The 13371-nt window shown below is 34.3% G+C and overlaps 1 protein-coding gene across 1 annotated transcript in view; it reads right to left on the minus strand.

The window, feature by feature from the left end:
* NCAM2 (neural cell adhesion molecule 2) overlaps positions 1-13371 on the minus strand; it is a 279510-nt gene that overhangs the window by 79215 nt on the left and 186924 nt on the right. Inside the window, exons 10-11 of the mRNA XM_027886019.1 lie at positions 3236-3423; positions 2533-2629 (exon numbers count right to left, since the gene is read on the minus strand). Of these exons, the coding sequence (XP_027741820.1) occupies positions 2533-2629; positions 3236-3423 (285 nt within the window). The remainder of the gene's footprint in view (positions 1-2532; positions 2630-3235; positions 3424-13371) is intronic.

Raw genomic sequence — 13371 nt, forward strand, 5'->3', positions numbered from 1 at the left:
AAAGTAAAGCAACAGAGTTAATAAAACTAGAAAGAAAGCTGCACTTGACATTTTATACCTGTATTTACTATTTTATCCTCCATCTCCCTGATTGTTTTCTATTTTCAGCTGATACCAGTTTAAGTGCAAAACTCGGAACTTGTCGGATTTTTTTTTCCAAAAACAAAGTCTATTTAGATGCAAATGCTCTAAATGTCAATCTTTCAGGATACTGAATATTGTGCATTACACTACTGTGAGTAGAGTGTAGTATAATGGAGCCCTGACACCCCCAAACCCAGGGTTTCCAGCCCTGTTCATTATCATTACGAAAAAAGCTTCTTTCCCCCCCCATTTTGTGTATTTAATATCATTATCATAGAGTATCCATATATAGCTGATGACTTATATAATATCTTCCCATAATTCTTTATTTACCTTGATTTACCTTTTTATTGTTATGACTCCAATACATAATTTTTATAAGTGTTCATCAAGTTTTCTGAGGAACTGACTGAAAAAAAATATTGACAGAACTATTGCAAAAGTAGATAATATTAAGCTGTTTGAAAGACTGGCATCAGTAACATTTCTGATACAATTGTATTAAAAAGCCAAGCCAGGCTTATAGTTTCTATGAAGTTATTTTTTCTTTCCATGTCCGGGGGCTCTCATGTATGAGTTTTCTGAAATATGTCAAAATATCATGTTCTTTTTCAGGTGACAATGTTATATTCTTTGTATTGAAGTTAATTAATTAATTATAAAATTTAGGGAGATATACCTAGCTAAAATGATCATCATGCAGCACCACTCATTGTGATGGGATACTGTTCTGCAAATCTACAAAAAAAACCCCAATATTCTGTACTATATCTGTTGAAATACTCTCCCATGTTATACATATTTATGAGAAAAACAGCACATAGCAACAATCACAATATTTTCTCTGTTTTTTTTCTTTTTTTTTATCTCTCCTGGGAGGTAAGACACCAGAGGGATACAAGTGGGGATTTTCCTTCCCTTTCCTATCATTTATGTTCATGGCTTCAGGAAAGACTCTTTTTCTCAGTAGCTGCATGTAGCTGTCAAGGGAAGGCAAGATCACAGCATAGTTAAGACCCTAAAGAAGTTGTAAATGAAGAGTAGTGGACATTACGAATGATGTGAAATTGCGCCCCATGTTTTTAATAAACCCCCACATTTTTCGTTTTAGGAAGCTCAACACTTCTGATGGTTCTTCAAAGCAAAAAACCCAAAAAAGTACAGTAAGAGTGTGTGCTAGTAATCCATCCTATAGAGGTAATGGGAAGATCTTTCAATGCTGTGGAAGAAGTCAAAGTAGTTTATTAATAAACAACTAGTTTTTATAATACCTGAGATACCTAAAGAACATAATCATCCTGTGGAGCAAAACTATAAAAATTAAACTACCAGGCCAAGTAAGAGAGCTATGAGTGGATGGGAATGTTTCAGCAAAGCACCTCCAAACCTCTTTCTAGTAGGGCTTCAAAGGGTTTATTTTCTTATTGAAGAAAAACAAACTAAAAGCCACATTCAATTAATGAATTCAAGATCATAAATAATACACATGTCTTACTGGAAAAAAAAAAAAAAAAGACCTTATTTTTTCCTATCCCCTTCAATACAGGTCAGCCAGTTTGGTGTTACGGTATGGCCTGAAAGTTATGTGATGAAAGTGGTCCATAATGACACATCCCAAGGGGTGTAAGAGATCTCAGTGTGGCTGTTCCTTTAGTACTAAACTGCTTTATAACTCCCTAGACGTCATTAAAGCTGGCATAATTTGCATCATTAAGTACATAGATCCAAATGCTTGGAGACCTCCAAGCCTGCTAAATAAACGTTAGTCCATTCCAAAAGAAAATAAAATTGAAAACGAAGCCAAGAAACTCTCATTTGTTCTCAGTTTATAGTTACTTCTGCTGAAGAACAAACATGCAGTGAGAATTTTATATTTGCCTAAACAACAATAGAAGGACCTAAAGATATTCAGAAATTCTGTAAGAATAAACTGTAGAACATCTCAGAGCTTAAATTAATTCAATCTAACACTACAGCTCAAATTCTTCTTTTAAATAACTAAAAGTGCAAATGAGAGTAGAAATTCTCTGCTGAAGCATTTCAGTCTTTTGTCATCCTTGGTTTGTAAAGAAAACACCAGGGAGAAAAATGGAAAAAAAATAATTTCCTAGTTCCTTCTTACTTTTATTGCCTGCAAACCATATGTCTCTCTGCTGAAGTAATGAAAATACACTGTTATAAATGTAGGAGGTAGTGAGGGCAAAGGAAAAAAAGTTAGACTAATTTAATTTTTTCAAATTTCTGAAGGCCTTAAAATTAAATCCAAAAAAGATTCATGTTCTGAGCAAACTGGTTTATTTTACTTTATATTGCAACTCAACTTTTAGAGAATTAAATTAACTGCAAACAGTCCATGGAATAAAAGAAAGAGAGGACAGTGTGCCTGAACTTCATTTTGGTAATAGTACAAAAAATATTTAAAGAGAAGGAAACAAAATTTTAACTTACCAGCTTGATCAAGTGTATACTCCTGATATCTTGTTCCTATTCTGTTTGTGGCTGTACAATTATATCGTCCAAAATCACTGTCAGAGGTGGGAGCAATCTTTAAAATGAATACAGTTTGTAAATATTAGTTGCTAGTCAGGTATAAATGTAAGTATATTCTCCTCAACCAAAATGCAGATGTGTTCTTACTTCAGCCTATCTGGTATATTTCCCAAATATAGATCTAAATACACCCTTTTCCATGTTAAACTCTCCCTTCTCAAATGCCAGTGAGGAAACCCAACAATGGAAAACAGTGACATTGTTGATCTTTATAATTTCACCTCTAAACAAGTAAAAGAATCTAATAAACTCTTTGTATATACAAAATACCTACCAGGCAGTCCGTGTAATTTTTTGTATTAACTTGATGTGCTAGTTTTATATTTATTTACGTATTTATTTACTTCCAAGAAATCAAAGCTGCATTTTTGTTCAGTGCCAATGGAAAACTGCTCACAAGCCATGTAAATAAGGTTTATTTTCTAACTGCTCATCAGAAACATGGAGATAAATTAGTTCATATACAGTTGTTGGGTTTTTTTTGTTATCTTTTTAAAGAGCATTTCTTGTTAAATTGCAAATTTTATCCTACTTGCAATGGTGCCAAACTGATGACAAAATTATTTTATATCACCACATTGATTTACATTTTAAGCCTTACCTCTAGAATCAGCTTTCTTCCTGTACTGTAGGTCTTCAGATGTGTTGTATTTTTTATGGGTAAAACTAATTTTCCTCTTCTCCACTGAACTGAGGCAGAGGGATTTGCCAGCACTTCACAACTTATATTGATGGGATTGCCTTCCCAAGAGTAATACCTGGTTTGATTTGACACAAATGTTGGAGCATCTGGAAAAATGGAGTAACACACAAGTTTATTGACTGGTTTAGTAAAACAAGCTGTACATTTCTATCCAAGTCTTCATGTTCACAGAGAAATTCCAGTTGACAATGGCAGTGTGACAGTGTGATCACTTTTTAAGTAGCAGTAAAATAAAAAAACTAAAGTAAGAAAAGTAAAAATCAGTTTATTATGGAAATGTTTGAAAACATTTGTATTCAACCTTGAGTTTGTTGAGCCTTCATCTTGGTAAATTTCTCCTCTCCTGAAACTGTTTCAGCTGAAATTCTAAGGAAGAGAATACCTGCTAATTATATTTAACATTAGGCAATATCAGGCCCTTAAAAAAACAGGAAGAACACTTCCTCTTGAGGATGAGAAGCTCTTTGGCCAAACCCTTTTATGACAAAGGGAGGTGACCTATGAAGCTTATAGAAGCTGTTCATGTTATGACTTTATAGTATCTTGTTTTGCTATGGAGAAATTATATTCACTCTCCGAACTTTTATACATGTGTTTCAGCTTCCCCCATTTCTCACTGGAACTGTGACCTTAGGAAATAATCAAGCTATAGACAAGAAAAACAGTGGTGTGTTTTCCTTACAAACCTGCCTACAAAGGGCTACATGAAACATGTACCAAACCCTGAGTCTGACACAGAGGAAATTGATGGTTTGCAGACTGTGATTTACAGATCACAAAGCCAGTAGTGACACGACTTATCTGTTCTATTCACTGTTTCTCTGGAGAGCAAGAACACTTTAGTGGTCTCTGGAAAATGACAGGGAGCAGCTTTTTTCCCTCCTCTTCTACTTATGTCTTAAGTAAATAGTATTTTTGCTTATCAAATATTTGGTTGCAATTTTTTTCTACTTTACTCATATTTTACAAGCATTAAGAAAATATTCTTTGTATTATATTCAAGGAAACTCTCTTAGCATTTTTACCTAAAGAAAAGTGTTAGTTACAGATTTTTACATCCAAAGTACATATGTATATATTTTTATTCTGACAAATAGCTTCTAAATATTTATAGATGTGTCTCTAGGAAAAACTACTCTAGTCTTCTCACAAATAGTTTAACTTTAGTCTAGAAAATTGCTAATAGGTCTATCAGAGACTAGAACTGACCAAATTTAAGTAAGAAGTGAAATTTAGCTTCAGGTATGGTTAAAAACTACTTCCTTTTTTTTTTTTTTTTTTTCCTCTCAAGTTCACATTTCAACTTTTTTCTGTGTTTGCCTCTGTCAAAAAGAATAACTTTTTAATGACATAGGCTGCTTCTGCAGGCAGGCATACAGGCTTTGACTGAAAAGAGTTGCTATGAATAGAAGTTTTAAAGCACAGATCAAAGCTGCTACATTGCTCAACACCAGCAGCATCTTCTTTAATAACTGTTCAGCCCTCACTTTTGTAGGAAAACAAGCAGTTTCGCCCAAATAAATAAAGCGTGCCTGACTATGAATTTATTTAGCAGATACAGGAACTCATCTTTCTGTTCCAAATGTTTTAATAAGTAATTCTAGTGCTCTTGATTTTCACAGATCTTTAATAAAACCATATTTCATCATCTACACAGCTTAATGTAAAGAATGGACTATCAAAAAATCTTCAGAGGTGACATGGCATCCTAAGGGAGAATACGAAGGAAAAAGCAAACTGCAAATGCCTGTTTTATGGTTAAGAATAGTCAGGAATCTCAGAATACCAAAAGTCAGAACCTTGGCTTTTCCTCTGGAAATGAAGTTCATGGTGGGAGCCACTTGTAGGAAGAGTGCATGAACTGACTTCTGCCTGTTCAACAGATGGATCAATAATGATTTCAACATATGGGTCATAAATCTCATCAGGGTGTTTGTGAGGCATCAAATGGGGTAATTTCACTACAAGTCTTATGTAAGCTGTGTCTCCCAATGCACAATTTCTCAGAATTTCTCCATTAATGAACACTGGAGTGAATTTTGAAGATTTAAAGATTGCTCTGTCTGAATCTGAGTAACTTTCCTTACTTGGTAACATCATGTGGTTTGATGCTCTCTGTTGATTTAAATATACGTGGCAAACTCATACTCTATTTTACAAGTCTTACAAGTGACAAAGTAAAGTACACTTTGTACTTTGTATTGCAGGTACAAGCATTTAGGAGAAGAGGAACTTCCAGTTCTCTTCTAAAGGCAAATTTTGGCTGACCATAGTATGCATTTATTTATATTGTAAAAGATTAGGTGAGTTATAGACTGCCATTTCTGTATGACTACAGATACTAATACACATAAAAAACCACAAACAGGACTAAAAGTCTGTCAAATAAAGATATATCCCAAAACTGACAATTCAGAAATGTAAAGCATTCCCCCCAAAAAAAGAGCTGCACGATTTTCCTCTCAAGAAGTCTGAGTAAAAAGGCTTTGCAGCCACTTCCCCAGCAGTCAAAAGCTCCAACAAAGGAAAAGGAGAAGGACTGTGCTAATGGCTTGATTCAGAGAAATTATCTTAAAGGAGATGATTTTTGATTTCCTAGTCAAGAATAGATTAAGGTGCCTGGAGCGATGCTTTACGCAAAGAAAATAAGCCTGGAAATTATTTTCTTACAGTACAAATAAAAGATATTTTACATTCTTTATAAAATTAGAAAAATTGAGTTGGAAGGGAATAATTGGTTTATAAAAGGAATTAGCTTTTTCTTGTATGCCCTTCATCGCTAACTGAAGTATATTATGCTTAATTGGTTACAGAATTAGTATTTATCAAACATAAACACAAAATATGTTCAATATAAAATAGAGCATGAGAAAAACACAAACCTTAAAGCCAAGGCTTTGAAAACATAAGGTTGGTTATTTTATATTCCTGCAAAATTTGATCCCTCCAGTTTTCTAAAATAATTAAGAAACAAATAAACAGAATATTTGTCAATAAATTCTATTAACTGAGAATTAAGTAAAACCAAGCAGAAATGAGAAGGTGGACCTTCTCATATGTTTATATATGTTGAGGATCTTTAGCTGCAATATATGTACTGTATAAAAAGAAAAAAAAATAAAGGCTTCAGTGCAGATCAGTTAGAAAATTAAAACCCTTAAAGAATAATTATATGCTCTGCTTAGCCTCTGTGGAACTCAGTATTAATTTACACCTGACAAAAATCAATGCAGGGTGCAAATGAAAACCTCCTTTTAAGCTTTTGTTCACAAAGTACAACCAGTTAAGGGAACATGCTGGACTTCTAAATAGCTCTGTTTTTTTAAAAAAATCAACACTGATGGTATTTATTATACCTGAACCTTTGGCACTCTACAGAAAACAAAACAAAAAACAAACAAACAAACAAACACAACAAACAAAGTAAAAAAGCTACTGTTCATGTTAGTTAACAAAGGCACAAAATATCACGGAATGGTTTGGGTTTGAAAGGACCTTAAAGATCATCTAGTGCAGCACCCCTGCCATGGGCAGGCACACCTTCCACTAGGCAAAGTTGCTCAGAGCTCCATCCAACCAGGCCTTGAACACTTCCAGGGATAGGGCATCCACAGCTTCTCTAGGAAACCTGTGCCAGTGCCTGACCAGCCCCCCAGTAAAGATTTTCTTCCTAAAATCTAATCTGAAACAGCCCTCTTTTAGTTTAAAACTATTCTCCCTTGCCCTAGCACTACAGGTAAAAAGTCTCTCTCTCTCTTCCTTATAAGCTGCCTTTACATACTGAAAGGCTGCAGAAATCTCCTTGGAGTCTTCTCTTCTCCAGGCTGATAAACCCGATTCTCTCAGGCTGCCTTCACAGGAGAGGTGTTACAGCTCCCTGATTATCTTGGCAGCCTCTCCTGGACCTGCTGTCTTTCTTGTGTTTGGAACTCCAGAGCTGGAGGCAGCACTGCAGGTGGGGTCTCAGGCAGGGTAGAGGGGCAGAATCCCCTCCCTAAACCTTCTGCCCACACTGCTTTGGATGCAGCCCAGGACAGGATAAAAGTTCATAAGCACTACTACAAGGTTCAGCTATGAAAGATGGAATATTATTTTAGAGGGAAGATGCAAGCCAAAGGAAAATGATCTCTAGAAGGAACAAGACAACCATTACAAAGATAAAAAAATAAAACTATTCTATGAGAGTAAGATTCTACAAGCAATTGCAAATTTAAGTAGCATTTTAGAGTAGTTAATGTTATGGTACCAGCATCAGCCAAACTCAAGCTGTTCATTTTTACAAACAAGAAAGAAACAGGCAAGTCAGTATTCCAATTAGAAGTAGTTCTGGATAACCTGTGTGAGATTATTTAAGAGAAGCAAACTGTGACCTGAAAACTGTCTCTTGTATTTAGATATCCTTGTTAGGCATAATGTCCAGGAACAGTGGTCCAAGAACAGATTAATGCATCACCTGTCTTGTCCAGACTCTAATTAAATTAAGAACTTCAAAGATCCAGCTCTGGTGTACATTCAGTGTAATACACAAAATTAGATATAGCAAATTACCTGACTCAGTCCATGTGTCCAGACAACTGTAATCAAAAACTTGTGTGCAGAATCAGATTTATACTTCTTAATTCAAGAACATAAGTTTTCAAACTTCTGGCTATTTGTTCCTGAAATAATTTGTTTTCCTGGATCATGCAATGAAAATATGTGACAGAAAGGCATAAGATGCTGGACATTTCCCCAGTTTATTGTTGGAATCCTCTCTCTCAGATGATCAATACTAACATAAGTTTCCCATAATTAAGGGATTTAATAAACCACATCTTCTAGTAAATCTAGTACTGTTCTTGTCACTGATCCTGTAAAATTACCTCAATTTTTTGTAACTCTGCAACAATTTGGTTGACAGCTATCTTTCTCTTGTATTTTCTACCCCATACATGTTTTCAATAATTCATATTTGAAAACTAATAGCTTTGTCCTAAATAAAAAGAAGAACCTCTGAAGAGAAATGCAATAACTGTCAAATATTCATTTGTAAAAAAAATAATATCAGAACAACTTCAGAAATGTGGTTAGGTGGTTATATTTTAATCCATAATCATCCTGAAAAGGATGATTATGAATATGGTTATGAAATAGGAACTGGAGAACTAACTTTCTCTTTACTGCTACTGTCACAATCATGACCCTGCAAGGAAAAAATATGCAAGATCTGCATGGGAAGTTTCCAAATAGGAAAGCAGCTGAAAGTCATCATATAATAATTTTGAATTTCCATGATTATTAGCTAAAAACAGAGATTTTTTTTTTTTCCAGAATCCAGCTCATAATTTCAAGAGTTTTGAGAGATTCGTGTTCCCTTCACAGCAATTGCAGGAAACACTACTCTCAGTAATGTTTCCTTTCCACTGCCCCATTCTATTGGTTCCTTTCAAAATGCATTACAATAAAACATTTATATTCAATAGTATGATGAACTATCAACTAATTCTCCAGTTTATGAGGAGTAAGAATCCCCCCCTCATTGGCAAGCAGTTCCTGATAACCTTAACTAGGACAATATTTTTAATATCCAACCCCCACAACAACTGCTCTATTTCGATAAATGTAGGAAAAACACTAATGGTCATGAAGATAAAGTACCTTTCTGCTAGATGCAAAGCATGTTGTTAACATTGTCACCTTAAAAAATGGTGGACAATGAATGCATGTATGGTTCTGGTGCTTGGTGCTGCCAGAGTTGCAGAAATTCAGTGTATCCAATTTTCTTCAAATTCCACTTGACATTAAGGAGTGGTTTTAGGTTGATCAATTGTAAAAAACAAACAAACAAACAAACAAAACCCCCAACAAAACAAACCAAACTGAAACACCAAGAAATTTAAAATTCATAGAAATCTCTGTCGTGGATGGAAAAATGTCTCTACAATTACCTAAACCAGTTTAAATTAGAAGAAATTATTAAGAAAACATAGCTAGACAAAATAAACTAAGTATGTCAATAGTGATGTTTTAAAAAAACTGTTTGCATGTGTCTGTTAGTCATTTTCTTCTGCCAGTAAATCACCCATAGCACTGGCCATCAGATGTAGAACATGAAGACTCCCCCTACACATCTCTCACACTAGCAGTAATTTCATTTCAGTAATAAAATTATCAGGTATTGCCAATTATTTTGGAATGGTACTAATTTCTATCAAATTTTCAAATGTCATGTGCATTCCTGGACACAAATACTGGAATAATTTAGGATGGCCAGACTTCTTGCATCACACTTTATATTTTATAATTCTCTTATAGCCAGAAGTCAAAAACTGCCATACCTTTCCTCAAATCCCCATCTCTCTTCCTGTCCTGCTTGTCACTTTTTCAGAACAAAGTCCAGTCTTCTCCTTCTATATTTTTCTGACTCCTTATTGATATTATCCCTCCAGTCTCTCATCTCTCTCTCATATATTTCCAATTAATAAAATTGTTATCTCAATATTAAATGTTACTCAATATTGTTATCTCTTCATTTTTACATACAGGATGTCCAGAAAACAATGAATAAAATCTCTAAGAAACTTAAAAGGAACCAACTAAAAATCCAATCAGCATTGCTGAAATTACTTTCTATACCCAACACCATTTCTCAATGTGCTCAAACTCACTGGGTATTTAAAAATACCAATTTCAAGTAATGCCAAGTATTCTGCACTTAAGGTAAGTTAGTTGGAAAAAAAAAAAAAGGTTGAGGTTACAAATCTCAATTTAAGGTCTTTTTTTTTTTTTTTTGTTAAAGTTCCAATTTTTCAGCATCACACTTATCACATCATCTGATTTTTTTCTTCATAATTCTCAGATGCGTTGTTTCTGCTTTGCTGGATCTCCCTTGGAGGTATAGAGAGGGACAAAGGACATGCTGCCTTTTTTTTTTAATCGCAGGTCATCAGTATATAATATAAATTACACTTAATATCATATGAAATTACTTGCAAAACCATTTAAAATTTGCACATTCATTATTAATGTAAATATTTGAACTTTTTATCTTGCAAGACCAAGTCATAAAATTGAAGCATCTTTAAGGAAACTAAGAAAATTCTTCCAATTTTTTCTTTTTATTTATACCTTTACTTTTCAAAATTGCATATGTGAAAAAAGGCATAGGTACATATTAATGAGTAAATTATTAGAAGTGAAACAAAATAAAACCTAAATTATTTTATTTATTTTAATAAAAATTGTATTCTTCTATTGTGAGAAAAAATAGCCAATCTGTTATTAAACATCTACTTTAAATTATATCAAGTTCATTGCAAGGCCAACCAACCATATAGTATAGAGTATTAGGTAAAAATTTAGAGAAATTCCTAACATGGACATCACATAACAAGTCATTGACATATACGGACAAAAAGCTTTTAAGTCAGAATTTCTCTTCCAAAGTATTTTTCCACTCTTTTGGTCCAAACAATAGGTATATTTACTACATAGATTAATAAAATATAATTTATCCACTTTGCCACACTTACTGTTGTAGAATCAAATTAAGAAAACAGAAGCCTTCATCTCTGGTTCAATGTAGGAAGCTCTGCTGAAATGGTTTTCGAATGTGATTTTAAGCAATAAACCTCATTTTTGCTCTGAGTTCAACATTCTTACCCCCTTGAAGCCACTGCAATGGCACATCAAATTTCCTTCTGTGCAAGTGCTCAAGGTAGTCAAAGAATGAAAACGGTAAATCTTACAATTGATATTCATGAGCTCCAAAGACGTGTCAAAATTATCACATGTAAAATGCTAAAGATTGACCTTTGCTATCTTTGCTTTCCCATTTAAACTTGTAAATTTGACAGGAAGAAATGTAAGTAAAGCCAAGAGTATTTTAATAGAAAAGATGCATATGTTTTTTAGACTATTTCAAAGTTTTGTTTCTCTTGATAGTTTTTTTTTTTGTCATTTGTGTCTTTCCTAGGACATATGATTGTGCTTTTTAGGGTTTTTTTCTGGTTGTGATAAGATAGAGCTGGGCCCTCATGACTAATGGATGATGGGAGGGTGTAAATAAAACAAAGCCAGGTTATTTCAGTGATGTCCAGTGACAGGAAAGAGGCAATCCCTTCCAACCCCAACCAGTCTGTGGTTCTGTGAGGAGTGATGGGATGCTGCTTCACCGATTTCTTTTAACAGAAACCAAATCCAAAGTATGAACTGTTTGAATTTACTCTGATTTATGACAGCATTAGGCAGCTGAAATTCTTGTGACCTTTGTCACAACATCTAGGTTGCCCAGAGAAGTTGTGGCTGCTCCATCCCTGGAAGTGTTCAAGGCCAGGTTGGATGGGGTTCTGAGCAACCTGGTCTAGTGGAAGGTGTCCCTGCCCTTGGCCTGGGGTTGGAACAAGATGGTTTTAAGGTCCCCTCCAACCCAAACCATTCTATGATTCTGTGATAACATTTGGGCCATCCTGCACACAGGAGTAGCATTTTCACCAATTCAAAGCCTTGCTTCCTTGAAGGTAAATACAATTTGTAGCTCAATCTGTTAAACATTCTTTTAAGTAATGACGCACATATTTTGCAAAGATACAAAATTAAACTGCATGAATCCAAAGCACCTCCATCAATTGCAGTGCAATCCAGTTAACATACAACAAAGTAAAAAGGCAAAAGACTAATCAATTCAGGAAACAAAGTTCAAGCCTGTAACAGTAATGAGATTGATTTCAAATTGTGGCAAGGAAAAACAAACAAAAAGTAAAAAAGACTGTTTCTGATAAGCAATAAAGTAGTATAACAAATACTGCACGGATTTCTTTACAAGTAAGGACCATGTTGCACATGCTACACGTTTTTTTACCACTGAAAATTGGTACTTAACTAATAAGGAATATAACTACAAAACTCAGATTTGGATGAAAAACTGTAGTAAGAAAAACTACTCCTTTTTGGAAGACGCTTTAAATTATTTAAATGCCTTTTATCAACTACTCACATGGTTGGTCTCATACAAAAGTCTACCATGTTACTCTCTGTAATATGTTTGTCACAGAGGATTCTGTCCAAAAAAAACCAGTCTTTGTGTACTGTGAGGCATTTTTGGACCATCCAACATATCTAATAGCTGCAATATTAGTACTGAAATTGGGGAGTTTTAACTGAAACAGAGTGATGTGAAAACTGGTAGTTGCAGCTAAAAAGGTCCCTGACCACTCAGGATGCTTCACAGGCAGTATGTGGGAAAACAAAGATTTTTCCAGAGAACATGTCTTAATACATTTTCTCCAAGAAGAGGACTAAGGTCCAAAGGAATTTGCACCTGCTGATACAGAGCAATCAGAGGCACCAGCATCTTACACAACATGTGCACCTGGGACGAAAAAAATCAACTCTATGAAAGCTTCTGATTGGTTAATGAAGAGTGTGAACACAATGAAGGAAAAACTAAGGGCACATAGAGAGTCACTTTCAAGGCTCATAAATGTTCACTACTGGTTTGTTTAAAGCTTTGCCAACTTTGTAAATCAGTGCAACCTAACTCAGAATAATACTATGATGAAAGATGATCCGGCATATGTGAATTATGAAGTGACAAGTTTGTGAAACCCAAGAAATAACAAGTTCTCCCATCAGAATGTTTCTTCATTTAGCCAAGTCTGTATTATGGTTTTTAAGATTTCTTTCTACCCCTAGCATGTATTTGTCATAATAATGTCAGTCACTTAAAAAGACAAAACATACCATATAGAAAGTCAAACACCTATTTAGCAAAACTGAAACTTTAAGAGACACTTGATATTATTATATGTAAAATCAATATATAATTCACTGAAATTTATGCCTGTAACTTTCTCAGACCCTCCTGAAAACTTAATCGTAGTGTCTCCCACTTTATCTATTTTTATGTCTATAATTTTTTTATTAAAAAATAAATACTTATTTCTCTATGATAAATACAGAGATAATCTCTATAGACACATCTTAATATAAATCATAAATGCCATCTCAAAGGATGTGTTACTTCTATTATTACTATTATCATCCAATACACACTG

Source organism: Empidonax traillii, unplaced genomic scaffold (genome assembly GCF_003031625.1).
Source record: "Empidonax traillii isolate 1590-97213 ecotype Southwest subspecies unplaced genomic scaffold, ASM303162v1 scaffold176:size2985712, whole genome shotgun sequence".
NCBI classification, from domain to species: Eukaryota; Metazoa; Chordata; class Aves; order Passeriformes; family Tyrannidae; genus Empidonax; species Empidonax traillii.